Consider the following 17,605-nt stretch of genomic DNA (forward strand, 5'->3'; position numbering starts at 1 on the left):
TCCGCCTCTTCGAGTAGACCAGCTCAGGGACTAGAATTGTGTCATCTGCCACAGGCAACTAAAAAAAATTGAAAGTGTTAACTGAAATACCCCGCATAGGTAATGGATATGGTTCCCTTTGGGAGCCATGCGCAGTCACTCTATAGTACTACTGCTAACAGGCGAAATTACAGCGCTGGGGAGCTATCCTGTACGATTTAAAATCCCGCGATATATCGTGAAATTCATCTTCTTGTCAGCTCTGATTGGCTTGCATGACGGCTGTACGCCCTCTCTGAGATAGGAAGAGAGATAAACGCAAAGGAACGAGAGGGAGGTAAGCCAGATGAGGAGGAGGAGGAGGCAATAAAGAGAGGAGGCAGGGATGTTAAAGGGACACTAAAGCGAAACAATAAATCAGTTTAGACTAATGAAGCATTGTTTGAGAACCCTGCAGGCAGCCATTTAAAAAAGATAGTTTGATTATTAGATGAGAAAATGAAGGTCAAAGTATCACTATTTGAATTTCGCGCCGAAACCCCAGCGCCCGTACGTCAGCGTGACGTCAGGGATTCCAAAGTATGTTTTCGCATTTGGGCCGCGTTGGCTGAATAAAGGTTCCCGAAACTTGCCATGTTTAATATTTGGTTCCTTTAGAACACAATGTAGTCGATCTGTACCGCCATGTATAATTAGTATGCCCTAGAAGATGCCATCAAAATCCAAGACGTCACAGCCCCCAGGTGCGGGAACTTAAGTAGGCGTCGCCACCCGTATTTCGTCCTTGCGCTTTTTATGGCTTACCAAACGTCTTATCGTTGTAAGAGTGGTGTTTTTGGTGTTGTAGAACGGTAATTTACTGATGCAGAAGAAATCATTTTTCACTTTAGTGTCCCTTTAACCAGAAGCGCGTCTGATTGGCTGCCCTACACTGGTGGACAAGAAAGGGGGAATAGAACGACATAGAGAGAAGAGGAGGGGAGGAGGAAAGACGCGGTGAGTTCGCCCATGGACACGCGCGAAGGGCCTCGCCAAGTCAAAGGTGTTCAGACAGGCCAGTCGCCCTCAAGAAAGACCAAAGTGTCTTCAAGACGATGAGCAAAACGAGAACAAGGCAAAAGTAGGAGCCAACGATTCGACAAGTGGACTTGTCTTTCACTGCTTTGCGGGCCGAGAAGCGATGGGGACTGTGTTCAAGTAGCGCCTGCACGGACAACGGCCGATGGTCAAGTTGTCGCAATGCGACAGACAGTGTTTATCTTTCTGACTGAAATCGACAGCACGGGCACAATACATCTTCGATGTTCTATTCACTGCCGCAGACGTCGCACGCAGGCTGCACTGTCGACCATTCCAATCAATGTACTTAGTGTAGGCCTTCGTGAAAGCCACTCCCAACCACAGCCGGTACAGAAGCTATGCCCCACGTCGGTGAAGCCCGAGTGGAGGTCGGAGTTGGTGCGATGTGTTCAGCCCATGTAACCTGGTATATTTGGGGTGTTCCACATTGTCAGAGAGAGCTTGCGTGCCAGGTGACGAAACTGTACGTCTTGCCGCATCTGTCACGGCTCTGCGCAGTGCACTTCAATTTGTTGAGACCGACAGTCCTGCCCTAGCTCGCCGTGTTTTCCGACTCGAGACCAGCTTCACACTGTGTGCAGTCAGTTCTCCGAAGCGGAACTCACGAACACCTGACGAATGAAACTGTCAAACTTCCCCGCGACGTCAAACAAAAAATGCCCGACATTATTTTCCAGTGGCTACTTGGCCATTGTGGTATCAGTGGAAATGACGCAAATTTCAGCCCGATAGTCACATAAGGAACACAGCGTTCCCATTCCTCTTTCAAGGTAAGCGAGATTATATATATCGTTATCCCTGGAAGAGGAATATGGGCATGGCAAATAAAAGAGACAAGATAGAAGGAAAAAAGCTACGTATGAACAATAATAAAGAAGAGGGGTTTGGGGGTGGAGAGAGGCTATGTAGGCGCTTACCAACGTAATGTTGCGCGAAGACACAATTACACAGAAGAGACACAGAACACGTCTCTTCTGTGTAACTGTCTTCGCCCTACATTATGTCGGTAAGCAAACACCAACTAGCCCAACAGTTCCTTCTACAGAATATGTAGGCGCTGTCACACAGTCTATCAAGGCGGCACATCGTTTAACACACAGAGTCGCAGTCAGGTACATACAATGTAAGTCACACGCTGCACTGTGTCGCACACTTACAGTTTCTCGCAAAAGTCCGGTTTCTCTTCGGTAACCCAGCAGCGTCTGTATAGTGGCTCGGGCTGATCTCCGTGCATGCCAGGGCCCAAGAATTTTGCTTTCTGCGAGCGGGCGCTTGTCCAACTGATCTAGTGTGAAGCAGAGCGGCTGCTCTTTGCAGGCTGAAACGAGGGCCCTCGCAAAGAACGCGCGCGGTCGTTTCGTTGCCCCCCCCCCCCCCTCCGGACAGAGAAGGCGACACGTTTGGCGGACCGAGTATTGTTTGTTGATTCACCGTTGCCTTCAATGACCAATGGAGGCAATAAAACTCCTGGAAAAGGGTGTTCTACGGCGTTCCCTCAGGGACACCGCTATGCGCCCCGTTCGTTTCACAAACACCCCAGTTAACTGCGGGGGCATCCCAGGAACCAAGACGCGCCAGCTTGAGTCAAGCTTGACAACCCCTGTCTAGTACGAAGCCCCCTTCCTTTCTGTGCGTTCAGTAAGACAAAAATGCGGGAGTGTGTGAACCCTCGCCCTCCAAAGCGGGTTCTTCGACAACTTTCGACGCTCCTATTGGACGAAGGTCGGAGGTCAGTTTCCCTCTATTAGAGATCTAGGCAGGACAGTGGTGGTTTCAAGGAGCCGTTTTCGGCTTATCGGTGTGCTTCACTTCGGTCATGATAGACTGTTGAGATGTAACGTTCTCCCCTCTTCTTGTAGATATTGTAAATAAGCCCAGCAGTCCTCGTTCTGGATCAGTACACGTTCTTCCCTTCAACAACGTCCTTAGCATTGATGAGTCGGAAGACGGCCTGGGCCAGCTACCCCTTTTGACATTACCGACGCCAACATTTACAATATGCAGTGTGTTCCAAATGCGGCTGGCATTGGACACACCTTATTTAAAGAGTACTGGGCAAGTTCAATTGAGTATAATGAGACACTCTTGGAAGACGTCTCTGTGACTCGATGCCGCCTCGAATCTACAACAAAAATCCAAGCGCAACATATATTATGGCTGTATGTTAACACTTTGCGTTCGTACGACGTTATACACGGTGTTTCCTTTTATTTCTTTTAGCTGTCATCAGATTTTTAGTAAATTGCCTGTTACAGACAGCCCAATTGTGACCCTTGACCAAAATTATTGGATGAGGCGGGCATTACTTTATTTATGTATTTATTTTATTTATTTGTAAAATACCTTACAAGACCCCTGCTTGGTGCAGTGAGTAAGGGGGGGCAATGAATCAAGTAGGCACATACAACCTCGCAACAATATTAAGGCAGAGAAAAAAAACACCAGCCAAGTACACAGCCTAAAAATTAGAGAAACATATTAGCTACATGCAGCAGTGTATGAGCACAATAAAATGAACTCAATAAGTTTATAACAAATGTATTACAGTGCAAAGAAAAAGTAGCAAAAATAAAACCAAACAGTGAGTATGATAGCAATGGTTAACAAGGGTTAAGCGAGTTGAGTGAGTGCCTGAATTTTTCACGGTCAGTTTCCGCAACTATGTTATCGGGGAGGCTGTAGCGCATGCAATCGCACGTGACTTGGAACGAGACATCAAAATGAAAAATTTTATAAATGATAACTATGCTAATTAACATTTTGATTAATTACCTTCTGGCACATACTTTAAGCTACGAATTGTAGCTAGTTAGTTTGCAAGGCCGATCGACTTGGAACAAATTCTGCCGCCAACGGGAGAAGTCAAAACTCTGGCATGTGAAGCAGACGACGGGCCCAACGCGCTCGTGGTGTATACAGAGATTTCGCACTGCAGGTTTCAAGGCCTGACGTACCGGAAAACAAGTTTTCGTGTGTCCGCTTTTGAGAAAGGTCGCCAATTGTACGAGTCATGTTACATTCATAAGACCGGGTACTATATAAAGCATAAAAGAAGAGCAAATTGCGATTTCGATGCACCCCGCCAACAGAGCTCACCGCGGTAAGCTAAGACGCGGAGCTCCATCACTTATATTACAGATGTTATTTGCTGTGCATGTTAACATTGTTGCGTACTTAATCATGCAAACAGGGGAAGATCAGAAAAAAGAATTCACCAACGAGGTATGAAAGATGTATAAAATAAACACCATTTAGTATATCATGAGAAGCCAACAATGACACCAAAGAAAACATAGGGGAAATTACTCGTACTTACTAATTCAATTAAAATAATGATAAATAATGGCAATGAAAGTCGGCGAACAAACAAATTGTCGCAAGTGAGGAAAAATCCCACGTCGTCGCATTTCGCTTTGTTATGGTTGGAGTCGGGCATGAAATAGATGGTAGCTGGCGTATGCCGGCGTCCAACTTATCCACGCTGAGGACGTTGTTGAAGAGAGAGACTTGTTCTCATCGAAAACGAGGAATATGGGATTTATTTACATTATCTACATGAGAACGCTACAGTTCATCAGTCTAACATGACTGAAAGTGGAATGCACCCTGAGGAGCCACCAACGGCTGCTTAAAAACGCTCTGTCCTCCACAGATCCCTAGGTGAGGGAAAACGGCCGTTCCACCTTCGACCAAGGGGAGCGTCCAAAGTCATCGTCGTCGACCATATCTTGAAAGGGAGGGTTTACACACTGACTTCCGCCGAGGTTTCACTGAACACACCGAGTTGAGTGGATTTCCTGCAGACAGGGGTCTTGACCCGAGCAGGCGCCTCTTGATCCAAAATTGACCGCTTGGTCAGCGGCCGCCGCGTCTGTCCATTGACCGACGGCTTCTGGCTCCCGTGAGACCGCAGCTGCAAAATATCTCTTTCCAGAAATTCCCCCGCTCTAAGCAACCCGTGGCGGCCACGGCGAATCCGCTAACAATACTTGGTCCGCCGACGGCGTTTAGTCATGACGGCGCCGAGGGGGTGTTGATGCGGCACATTGTCATCCCTACAAAACGAGTCGCCGCAACATGTGAGGAAGGGTTCCAAGATCGCTTCTCGGGAGCTCGCCACACTCGCAGCTGCGGCTGACTGGGAAAATTTTGAAGATCGGTACCCTTGCAGGCCGGATGTAACAGCGTGCGATGCTCTAACCAATCGAGCTATCGCGGCGCGGTTACCCCATCCACTTTCTTGGGTATTTATGTGTTCTACTAGAACTAACATTGAGAGTGTTAGCCAGCGCCACCATTCATAAACCTTGCGCGGCGGAAGCTCAATTGGTTAGAGCATCGCACGCGTAATGCGAAGACGCCGAATCGTTCCCCACCTGGAACAAGTTGTTTTTTCATCCACTTTCATTGCCACTATTTATCATTTCCTTAATTCACTTAATAAGTACGAGTAACTTCCCCTATGTTTTCCTTGGTGTCCTTGTTTGTTGGCTTCTCATGATATGATCAATAAAAATCTGGCCCCTCGGTTAAGCCCTTTTCTGCTCCTTTATACCATTGGGTATGTATCAAGGGGCCGGTGGATGTGTGTGTCACTGGGGATGCGCCTGAGGAGCGAACGCGTATATGCCACTCATCAATGAATCTTTTTTGACGTCAGCTTCGGTAACTGCAAGTATCTCTACAACATCACACCTACGCGGTGATGTTCACGTAATGAGATTTTTCTTGCAAATGATGGTTGGCGTCGACGTCGTGCTTCTTCTTCGACTCTCAAAAGGCGTGTTCTTGCCAAATATGACCTTCAACATCGCGCTTATGCTCTCTAAATGCTTTCGTAGAAGATTTTGAGCTAAAAGGCTTTCGCTGCCACCGAAGCGCTTCTCGAAAAGTGTTCTGATTTTTTCGTTATTCACACAATTACGAAGTATTTGTCGGAAGTCTACAAATATTGCCATAGTAAATGCAATGGTTATGAGCGATAACATGTAGATTTGCGCATGCGTATTTTGGCTCCAATGGACAATGTCGTTACGGCAATCGCCTCTCAAAACAGAAAAGCGCTCATGGCACAGCAGCGCGATGTTTAAACCGTACGAATGCTTCGCTCATTCCTACGCCAACTGTAATCGAGCACTTCTTTATAGTACGGAATGACCTGTATAACGAAGGAACCGTTGTCAGATGGGAAGAGGACTTGGCACCTTTGAAGGCGCCGCGTCCATGAGCTTTCGTGTACTCATCAAACCAGCATCATTCGATACATTGACCCCGCTTCCTCCCCTCAACCCGGGTTGACTGGGCGGGGGGCTTTGGTTCGGGCCAACGGTCATTCCCGGACAAGGGGGCTGTTGTGGTGCAGCAACACAGAGTTACTGCACTCAACACACAAACAGCCATGTCGGTCTTACAGGACTCAAGCCTGACTAACCCTCGGACTGCCTCGGCGCAAAAGAGGCCAATGCATACAACCATGGAGATCACCAAAGCCGTCCGCGGAGCAGCGCGACCAACCAAGGGTGCGCCACAACCGGTTCCAGCTCTGGGTTCCATTGAACCAAACAAAACCCCGTAGATCGACTGGCACACACGGCCGAGTCGAGCGACCTTAGGAGCATGCATCATAACTTAATGGATAGCTTTCCACCTAACTCATCAAAAATCACTGCAGGACGGGCCCACACTTCGAGAAACTTCTTCTCGCCCAAGCGATGCCGCTCCAGGGTGAGATGGAACCAGACCTCCTTGCGAAGTGTTCTCGCAAGCACTTCGTGAAGGCCCGGTGCCCTCCCCCCGAAAACTGTATCGCGACGTGCCAACCAAACTTGGTAGGAGCACTCGGCGAGGAGAAGCACGAACTGGTTGAGAGCCTGATTAGGCAAAGGGTGCAAAAATGGAACTGTCTGATAAGGAACGCCTGAGAAATTGAAAAGACTAGCAATCCTACGGAGAAGAGCTGCAAGAAGCAAACACTGCGCAAAGGCATGAACCGAGTCCTCACGAGCGCCACAGAACGGGCACACTCCACTAGCTGGGACGGCCGTGAAGGGTCTGTAGCCCAACGGCAGGCACCCTCGCGCCAGGCGATACATGAACGTGGCTCGCCTAGCGTCGAGGAAACTGGCCGTGATGAGCTTCCCGTTTGGCCTGTGAATGGACAGGTCATACATTTGGCAATGCGGGGGGAGGCCTGGGGTAAGGATGTCCACTAATTCTTGGAGTGGAGTTGAAACTACGTCGATGTCTGCACGGACCGTGCGGAGGCTTACCAAAGAGTTGGCAGCCGCCGCATAAATGGTGGACGGGGTACCTGAGCGAGGAACAACGTGGGAAAATGTGCTCTGCGAAAACAAGCGGAGTCGGGTGCTAAGGAAAAACGAGGTAAAGCTTCGAGTCGGGAGCATATCCGAGTTAAGAGCGACCTGGGTCCATCTGACGTGTAGTGCAGTAGCCACGATGCCCAGGTCAGGAATTCCGAGTCCTCCCTTATCCCTGGGCAGCTTGAGCACCTGCCTAGCTACACAACCATTTGTACCCTTCCAAAGGAAGTGAAAAAGAACCCTCTCCAAGATAAGCTTGGTTCGGGTTGGAACAGGAGACACACACACCACATACGTCAGGAACGAAAACAAAAGTGAGCGCAGGATTGTCGCTCGAGCAGTCAATGGGCATGACAACGCGCTGAACTCCTGAATTCTGGTTTCAAGCTTCTCTTTAGTCTGTTGCCAGTTTTCAGGAGACAGACCATTTGGTTCGAATTGGAAGCCTAGAATGCACAGCCGCGTTTTCACGGGGAGACCATGAACGGGCTGCGGACTGGACGGAGTGGAGTTCAAGTACATGGCTGCACTTTTCGACCTATTCAACCTTGCACCACTCGCCCTGCAGTAACTGTCCATGACCACCAAGACGCCGCAAGCTGATGCTTCGTCCGGGACGACAATGGACAAGTCATCCGCGTAGGCCAAAAGTGCAACCGGAGGGGAGCCTGGTGGGAGGAGGAACCTGCCAATTCTGCTGTCACAGGACAACCTCTGCAGAAGCGGTTCAAAAACGAGTACGTAGAGGGCTTTTCTTTATCCCTTAACGTTACATCCATCATTCTTCTTTCCACAGCTCGTCCTCAATTTAAGTAGAACCCTTTTCGTAAGCCTCCAGGTTTCTGCCCCGTAGGTGAGTATTGGTAAGACACAGCTAGTGTATAATAGCTGTGTCTTACCGGACGTCTTCACATTCTAATAAAACATGCTCCATAGTTTCCCTAGCTTTACCGATGCAAGCAAATGCTTCTTCCTCCTTCTTATATCTCGCTTTATAGGTGCGTGTTCTAAGGCATCTCGATCTCGCTTCGAAAAGTAATGAGCTTCCCTTTGAGTTATCATAAATTGTTTCTTTCCTGATTTCGATTTTTTGAGCGGCATGCTGACGAACAGCGCCGCCAACGACAGCGGTCAAGCACTGGCATGTGAAGCAGACGACGGGACGAACGCGCTCGCGGTGTTTACAGAGATTTCGCACTGCAGGTTTTAAGACCTGACGTACCGGAAAACAAATTTTCGTGTGTCCGTTTCTGAAAAAGGTCGCTAATTGTAGGAAGCATGTTACATTCATGGGACCAGGTACTGTATAAAGCATAAAAATGAGCAAATTGCGATTCGGATGCACCGCGCCAAGAGAGCTCACCGCGGTAAGCTAAGACGCGGAGTTCCAGCACGTATACTACAGATTTTATTTACTGAGCACGTTAACATTGCCGCGTACTTAATCATGTAAACAGGGGAAGATCAGAAAAGAAATTCACCGACGAGGTATGAATGATGTATAAAATAAACACCATTTGTTATATCATGAAAAGCCAACAAAGACACCAAAGGAAACATAGGGGAAATTACTCGTACTTAATAATTCAATTAAAACAATGATAAATAATGGCAATGAAAGTGGACGAAAAAACAACTTGTCACAGGTGAGGAACAATCCCACGTCTTTGCATTACGCGTTGTTAAGTTTGGAGTCGGGCATGAAATAGGTAGCAGCTGGCCCATGCCGTCGTCCAACTTATCCACGCTGAGGACGTTGTTGAAGGGAGAGACTTGTTCTCTTCGAGAACGAGGAATATGGGATTTATTTACAGTATCTACGTGAGAACATTACAGTTCATCAGTCTAACATGACTGAAAGTGGAATGCACCCTGAGCGGCCACCAACGGCTGCTTAAAAACACTCTGTCCTCCCGAGATCCCTAAGTGAGGGAAAACGGCCGTTCCACCTTCGTCCAAGGGGAGCGTCCAAAGTCATCGTCGTCAGCCCGGTTTTGAGGAGGAGGGTTTACACACTGACTGCGCATTGATCACTGGCTGTCCTGGCTGCCTGCTGTCAAGACCCTGCATGTCCAGGTCCTCCGGGTCCGCAAGGCAGTCTCCCAACTTCTTGCCCGAGGACACGGCTGCACCACTGGGCAGGCTTTGCGGCTATACGATGCAGCAGCCACCTCACGCTTGCGGTACCCCCTCCCACTCGTGGCACTAACACCTGCCCTTCTCAAGAAGCTGGAGCTGCAGCGTCGGGCCGCGATTAGGCTCTGCCTGGGCGCTCCTGACAGGGGCCTAGGCAGGAGCATGGCGCCTGTCACTCCTCCTCCTGCAAGAGGGGCTACGCCATGTTGACCGCCTCCACCATGGCCCAGACGGCAGTGCCCTGCTGTCCCGACTGCGCTCGCGGCCCCATTCACAGATGGGCAGACTCTGTGAGCTGTACGAGGAGGTGATTGGGAGGCCTCCAGCGAAATACGCACAGCTGCCTCCTCCCCAGAGACCACCCATACCCATCACCACAGAGCTGCCCGGCGTTTCCAAACGGCGCTCCCCGACTTGTGCCCTTCAGCAGACGGCTGCCTCCCTCCTGTATGAGGACCACGGAGGACACCTGCAGACCTACGTTGACGGCTCGGTGATGCCAGACACAGGCTTATCGACTGCGGCCTGTGTGGTGACCTCCTTGCGGAAGAGCAGGCAGTGTCGCCTCTCTGGCCATGCGACGTCAATAGCGGCAGAGGTAGCAGGCCTCCGCCTGGCTGTGGACTTACTCGCGGAGGAGCTGCCAGCGACCCCAGTGACCATCTACTGCGACTCCAAGGCGGCACTTCTCAGCCTGCAGAGGCCAGAAAGGACCAGCCTTGGGGTCGCCCTGCTCTCGACAAGGCTGATGGCGCTCCAGGAGGCGGGCTGCTCAGTGTCCCTGCACTGGCTTCCAGCCCACGTAGGGATAGCGGGCAACGAGGAAGCTGATGCACTGGCAAAGCGTACCCACCACTGTGTGGTCCCGCCCAGCCTGGCAGTGACAGCCAATGATTTCACAAGCCACAGGCTACGTCGCCATCTGCTGGCCTGCCATCCGGACAAGCGGATATCCTTTGGCCGCCCTCCGCGACCACTTCGACAGCGCGACCTCGCACGCAGGGAGAACTCCCTCCTTCTGCGACTCAGGATTGGCTGCTGTTGGACGGGTGCTCACCGGCACGGCCTCATCGCCTCTCAAGCCTGCGCCTCCTGTGGGGAGCCCGAGACCATGGAACCCCTCCTAGTGGCCTGCCCTGCTTACCTGCAGCAGCGTGGCCGCCTCCTGCAAGATTTCCGACGCCTGGGGCTTCCTTCTGCGCGGCAGAAAGGCATCCTCTTCCCTGGTCGCAACGAGCTACCAGCCCTCCTAAGTGTCGTCGAGTACTTCGACTCGTCGGGGCTCTCGGCGAGACTCTAGGATTTTCTGCAAAGAGAGATAGCCTCACGGCTATCCAAACCACTCCAGGCTACTCGGTCTGCCCCAACTGGCTCCTCTTGGATCACCGCCCCCTGGCCTTTCACCAGATTACCATTCCTGCCGGACCCACTAGGCCCTTCCCATCGGACTGCTCAGCTGCTGCCATGGCGACACTTTAACCCCCTACACTCCTATCTCCTTTGCTCCCACTATCTCCCCACCCCTGTTGATGCTGAGCCGTGCTCCCACAAGGGCTGCAGAAAATAACGTCAACCTTTCCTTTTCCCTTTAAGAACCACTTCTTGCTTCACTGAACACACCGAGTTGAGTGGGTTTCTTGCAGACAGCGGTCATGACCCGAGCAGGCGCCTCTTGATCCATGAAATGACCCTTAGTCAGTGGCCGCCGCATCTGTCCATTGACCGACGACTTCTGGCTCCCGTGAGACCGCAGCTGCAAAATATCTCTTTCAGGAATCCCCCCGCTCTAAGCAACCCGTGGCGGCCACGGCGAATCCACTAACAATACTTGGTCCGCTGACCGCGTTTAGTCATAACGGCGCCGAGGGGGTGTTGGAGTCGCCGCCACAGGTGCGGAAGGGTTGCAAGGTCGCTTCTCGGGAGCTCGCCACCCTCGCAGCTGCGGCTGACTGGGAAAATTTTGAAGTTTGGTACCCCTGCAGGCCGGTTGTAACAGCGTGCGATGCTCTAACCAATCGAGCTATCGCGGCGCGGTTACCCTATCCCCTTTCTTGGGAATTCATGTGCTCTACTAGAAGTAACATTGGCAGTGTTAGCCAGCGCCACCAATCACAAACATTGCACCGCGGTAGCTCAATTGGTTAGAGCATCGTACGCGTAACGCGAAGACGCGGAATCGTTCTCCATCTGGAACAAGTCGTTTTTCCATCCACTTTCATTGCCACTATTTATCATTTACTTAATTCACTTAATAAGTACGAGTAATTTCCCCTATGTTTTCCTTGGTGTCCTGTTTTGTTGGCGCCTCGTGATATGATTAATAAAGATCTGGCCCCTCGGTTAACCCCTTTTCTTCTCGGTTATACCACTGGGTATGTCTCATGGGGCCGCTGGGTGTGCACACGTGCACTGGGGATGTGCCTCAGGAGCCTACGGGCATATGCCACCCACCAATGAGCCTTTCTTGGCGTCAACTTCGGTAACTGCAAGTATCTCTACAACATCACACCTACACGGTGATGTTCACGTAATGAGATTTTTCTTGCAAATGATGGTTGGCGTCGACGTCATGCCTTTTCTTCGACTATCAAAAGGCGCGTTTTTGCCAAATATGACCATCAACATTGCGTTTATGCTCTCTAAATGCTCTCATAGAAGATATTGAGCTAAAAGGTTTTCGCTGCCAACCAAGGGGTTCTCGAAAAGTGTTCTGACTTTTTCGTTCATCGCACAATTACGAAGTATTCGTCAGAAGACTACAAATATTGCCGTGGTGAATGCAGCGTTTATGAGCGATAACATGTAGACGTGTGCGTGTGTACTTTGGCTCCATTGGGCGTGAAGGGAAATGTGGAAACATCCGCACGATTTTGAAACTACGAATGCTTAATGTAGTACGGAATGACCTGTATAACGAAGGAAGGTTGCTACGATCGGCCTGCGGGGGCTGGCAATCTTCGGAGAAGCGACCTCCGAACCCTTCCCAGCCCGCTGCGACGACTCGCTTTGTAACGCTTTGTAATGCGCCGCCTCAACAGCCCAACGGCGCTGGCATGTCTAGTGACGGTAGGCGAATCGAGTATTGTTAGGTGATTCGCCGTCGCCTTCACGGTTTGCTTGGAGCAAAATAACTCCTGGAACACGGTGTCTTGCGGCGCCGGTGTTCCCTCAGCGACTCCGGTATCCGCCACGGTGGTTTGACAAACGCCCCAGTTAACTGCGGGGGCATCCCAGGAACCAAGACGCGCCAGCTTTAGTCAAGCGTAACAGCCCTTGTCTATGAAGCCCCCTTCCTTTCTTTGTGTTCAGTGAGACAAACATGCGGGAGTGCGTGAATACTCGCCCTCCAAAGCGGGTCCTTCTAAAACTTTCGACGCTCCTATTGGACGAAAGTTGGGCGGCACTTTCCCTGTCCTAGATATCTAGGGAAGACGGAGGGGGTTTTAAGGAGCCGTTTTCGGCTTGTCAGTGTGCTTCACTTCGATCATGTTAGACTGATGAGATGTAACGTTCTCCCCTCTTCATGTAGATATTGTAAATAAACCCAGTACTCCTCATACATTCTTCATGAGATCACGTCCCTCCCTTCAACAACGTCCTTAGCATGGATGAGTCGGACGATGGTCTCGGCCAGCTACCCTTTTGACATGCCCTGCCCCAACTATTACAATATACGGTGTGTTCCAATTGCGGCTGGCATTGGAGACACTTTATTTAAAGAGTACTGCGCAAGTTCTATTGAGTATAATGAGACGCTCTTGGAAGACATCTCTGTGACTCGATGCCGCCTCGCATCTACAAGAAAAATGCAAGCGCAACATATATTGTGGCTTTATGTTAAAACTTTCCGTCCGTACGACGTTATACACGGTGTTTGTTTTTTTTTTTTTCTTTTAGCTGCACCAAACTTTTAATAAATTGCCCGTTACACACAGCCCAATTGTGACCCTAGACCTAAATTATTCGATGAAGCGGCCATTATATTGTTTATGTACTTATTTTATTTATTTGTAAAATACCTTACAAGGCCCCTACATGGTGCATTGAGTAAGGGGGGCAATGAATCAAGTAAGCACATACAACCTCGCAACAATATGAAGGTAGAGAAAAGAAAACACCAGCCAAGTGTACAGCCTAAAATTTAGAGAAACATATTAGCTACACGCAGCTGTGTATGAGTACAATAAAAAGGAACTTGATCAGTTTATTACAAACGTATTACAATGCAAGGAAGAAGTAGAGAAAATAAAACCAGACAGTGAGTAAGATAGGAATGGTTAACGAAGGTTAATCGAGTTGAGTGAGTGCCTGAAATTTTCACGGTCAGTTTCCGCAACTACGTTATCGGGGAGGCTGTGGCGCGTGCACATGAATCGGAACGAGAAATCAAAATGAAAAATTGAAAAATTAAGATATTTATGCTAATTAGCATGTCGATTAATTACTTTCCGGCACATATCTTAATCCATGAATTGTAGCTAGTTAGTTTGCAAGGCCGATCGACTTGGAACGAATTCTGAGGATGGCAGCGGTTTCGACATTTAGGCCTGCAGTGGGCGGCCGTCGTAAGGCGCCAGCGGCATGTCAGCGGATGGATGGATGGATGGATGGAAGGAAGGATGGGTGGGTGGATGGATGGATCGATGGATGGATGGATGCTATGAGCGTCCCCTTTGTAACGGGGCGGTGGATTGCGCCACCAAGCTCTTGCTATTATACTGCCTAATGTCCTACCTAGGTAAAAAAAAAATAAAACAGAAAAACGCTATGAACTCCCACAACCAAATTTTCTTTTCACCTATTGCGAACTGAGCTTTTGTAAGTCTCCGTTTTTTGTCGTTTCTCTACTTCCCTTCCACCAATCTTCCAATCACCTCTTACTAATGCTTACTTTTCCACTGCTCTAGCTGAACCCAAGGGCTTCAAGGAGGCCAGTGGCGCCTAATCGACCACAGGGTTGACGTCTTCGCATTCTAATACAACATGCTCCATAGTTTCCCTAGCTTTACCGCAGCAAGCACATGCTTCTTCTTCCTTCTTATATCTCGCTTTATAGGTGCGTGTTCTAAGTCATCCCGATCTCGCTTCGAAAAGTAATGAGCTTCCCTTTGAGTTATCATAAATGGTTTCTTTCCTGATTTCGATTTTTTCAGCGGCATGCTGGCGAACAGCGTCGCCAACGACAGAAGTCAGAGCACTGGCATGTGAAGCAGACGACGGAACGAATGCGCTCACGGTGCTTACAGAGATTTCGCACTGCAGGTTTTAAGGCTTGACGTACCGGAAAACAAATTCTCGTGTGTCCGCTTTTGAGAAAGGTCGCCACTTGGACGCAGCATGCTACACTCATGGCACCAGGTATTGTATAAAGCACAAAAGAAGCGCGAATTGCGATGCAAATGCACCCCGCCAACAGAGCTGCACCGCGGTAAGCTAGGACGCTGAGCTCCAGCACTTATATTCCAGATGGTATTTGCTGTGCACGTTAATATTGTTGCGTACTTAATCGTGTAAACAGGGGATGATCAGAAAAAAAAAATTCACCTACGAGGTATGAAAGATGTATAAAATAAATATAATTTGGTATATCATGAGAAGCCAACAAACAAGGACACCAAGGAAAACATAGGGCAAATTACTTGTACTTACTAAAAGAATTAAAAGAATGACAAATAATGGCAATGAAAGTGGATGAGAAAACAGCTTGCCGAGGTGAGGAACCATCCCACGTCTTCGCATTACGCGTGGGATGCTCTAACCAATTGAACTACTGCGACGCCGGTTTCCCCATCCACTTTCTTGGGCATTTATGCGTTCCACTAGAACTAACATTGGGAGTGTTAGCCAGCGCCACCAATCACAAGCCTTGCGCCGCGGTATCTCGATTGGTTAGAGCATCACGCGCGTAATGCGAAGGCTTGTAATCGTTCACCACCTGGAACAAGTTGTTTTTTCATCCTCTTTCATTGCCACTATTTATTATTTCCTTAATTCACTTAGTAAGTACGAGTAATTTGTCCTATGTTTTCCTTGGTGTCCTTGTTTGTTGGCTTCTCATGATATGATCAATAAAAATCTGGCCCCTCGGTTAAGCCCTTTTCTGCTCCTTTATACCATTGGGTATGTATCAAGGGGCCGGTGGATGTGTGTGTCACTGGGGATGCGCCTGAGGAGCCAACGCGTATATGCCACTCATCAATGAATCTTTTTTGATGTCAGCTTCGGTAACTGCAAGTATCTCTACAACATCACACCTACGCGGTGATGTTCACGTAATGAGATTTTTCTTGCAAATGATGGTTGGCGTCGACGTCGTGCTTCTTCTTCGACTCTCAAAAGGCGCGTTCTTGACAAATATGACCTTCAACATCGCGTTTATGCTCTCTAAATGCTTTCGTAGAAGATTTTGAGCTAAAAGGCTTTCGCTGCTACCGAAGCGCTTCTCGAAAAGTGTTCTGATTTTTTTCGTTATTCATACAATTACGAAGTATTTGTCGGAAGTCTACAAATATTGCCATAGTAAATGCAATGGTTATGAGCGATAACATGTAGATTTGCGCATGCGTATTTTGGCTCCAATGGACAATGGCGTCACGGCAATCGCCTCTCAAAACAGAAAAGCGCTCATGGCACAGCAGCGCGATGTTTAAACCGTACGAATACTTCGCTCATTCCTACGCCAACTGTAATCGAGCACTTCTTTATAGTACGGAATGACCTGTATAACGAAGGAACCGTTGTTAGATGGGAAGAGGACTTGTCACCTTTGAAGGCGCCGCGTCCATGAGCTTTCGTGTACTCATCAAACCAGCATCATTCGATACATTGACCCCGCTTCCTCCCCTCAACCCGGGTTGACTGGGCGGGGGGCTTTGATTCGGGCCAACGGTCCCTCCCGGACAAGGGGGCTGTTGTGGTGCAGCAACACAGAGTTACTGCACTCAACACACAAACAGCCATGTCGGTCTTACAGGACTCAAGCCTGACTGACCCTCGGACTGCCTCGGCGCAAAAGAGGCCAAGGCATACAACCATGGAGATCACCAAAGCCGTCCGCGGAGCAGCGCGACCAACCAAGGGTGCGCCACAACCGGTTCCAGCTCTGGGTTCCACTGAACCAAACAAAACCCCGTAGATCGACTGGCACACACGGCCGAGTCGAGCGACCTTAGGAGCATGCATCATATAACTTAATGGATAGCTTTCCACCTGACTCATCAAAAATCACTGCAGGACGGGCCCACACTTCGAGAAACTTCTCGCCCAAGCGATGCCGCTCCCGGGTGAGATGGAACCAGACCTCCTTCCGAAGTGCTCTCGCAAGCACTTCGTGAAGGCCCGGTGCCCTCCCCTCGAAAACTGTATCGCGGCGTGCCAACCAAACTTGGTAGGAGCACTCGGCGAGGACAAGCACGAACTGGTTGAGAGCCTGATTAGGCAAAGGGTGCAAAAATGGAACTGTCTGATAAGGAACGCCTGAGAAATTGAAAAGACTAGCAATCCTACGGAGAAGAGCTGCAGGAAGCAAACACTGCGCAAAGGCATGAACCGAGTCCTCACGAGCGCCACAGAACGGGCACACTCCACTAGCTGGGACGGCCGTGAAGGGTCTGTAGCCCAACGGCAGGCACCCTCGCGCCAGGCGATACATGAACGTGGCTCGCCTAGCGTCGAGGAAACTGGCCGTGATGAGCTTCCCGTTTGGCCTGTGAATGGACAGGTCATACATTTGGCAATGCGGGGGGAGGCCTGGGGTAAGGATGTCCACTAATTCTTGGAGTGGAGTTGAAACTACGTCGATGTCTGGGCGGACCGTGCGGAGGCTTACCAAAGAGTTGGCAGCCGCCGCATAAATGGTGGACGGGGAACCTGAGCGAGGAACACCGTGGGAAAATGTGCTCTGCGAAAACAAGCGGAGTCGGGTGCTAAGGAAAAAAGAGGTAAAGCTTCGAGTCAGGAGCATATCCGAGTTAAGAGCGACCTGGGTCCATCTGACGTGTAGTGCAGTAGCCACGATGCCCAGGTCAGGAATTCCGAGTCCTCCCTTATTCCTGGGCAGCTTGAGCACCCGCCTAGCTACACAACCATTT

At 49.7% G+C, this 17,605-nt stretch overlaps 1 protein-coding gene across 1 annotated transcript; it reads left to right on the forward strand.

The window, feature by feature from the left end:
* The first annotated feature begins 9,792 nt into the window (after positions 1-9,792).
* On the forward strand, positions 9,793-14,723 carry LOC126523046 (uncharacterized). The gene is made up of 2 exons (XM_050171874.1): positions 9,793-10,778; positions 14,669-14,723. Exons 1-2 carry the CDS (start codon positions 9,793-9,795, stop codon positions 14,721-14,723), a joined length of 1,041 nt encoding a protein of 346 aa, XP_050027831.1.
* The last annotated feature ends 2,882 nt before the right edge of the window (positions 14,724-17,605 follow it).

This window comes from Dermacentor andersoni, chromosome 6 (assembly GCF_023375885.2).
Source record: "Dermacentor andersoni chromosome 6, qqDerAnde1_hic_scaffold, whole genome shotgun sequence".
NCBI classification, from domain to species: Eukaryota; Metazoa; Arthropoda; class Arachnida; order Ixodida; family Ixodidae; genus Dermacentor; species Dermacentor andersoni.

Excerpts from the sequence above, each read along its gene's own strand:
- LOC126523046 (XM_050171874.1), top strand. The coding sequence starts at position 9,793 with ATGGGCAGACTCTGTGAGCTGTACGAGGAGGTGATTGGGAGGCCTCCA. Across the intron at positions 10,779-14,668 it reads GCCCTCCTAAGTGTCGTCGA|CGGCATGCTGGCGAACAGCG; the intron begins GTACTTCGACTC and ends CGATTTTTTCAG.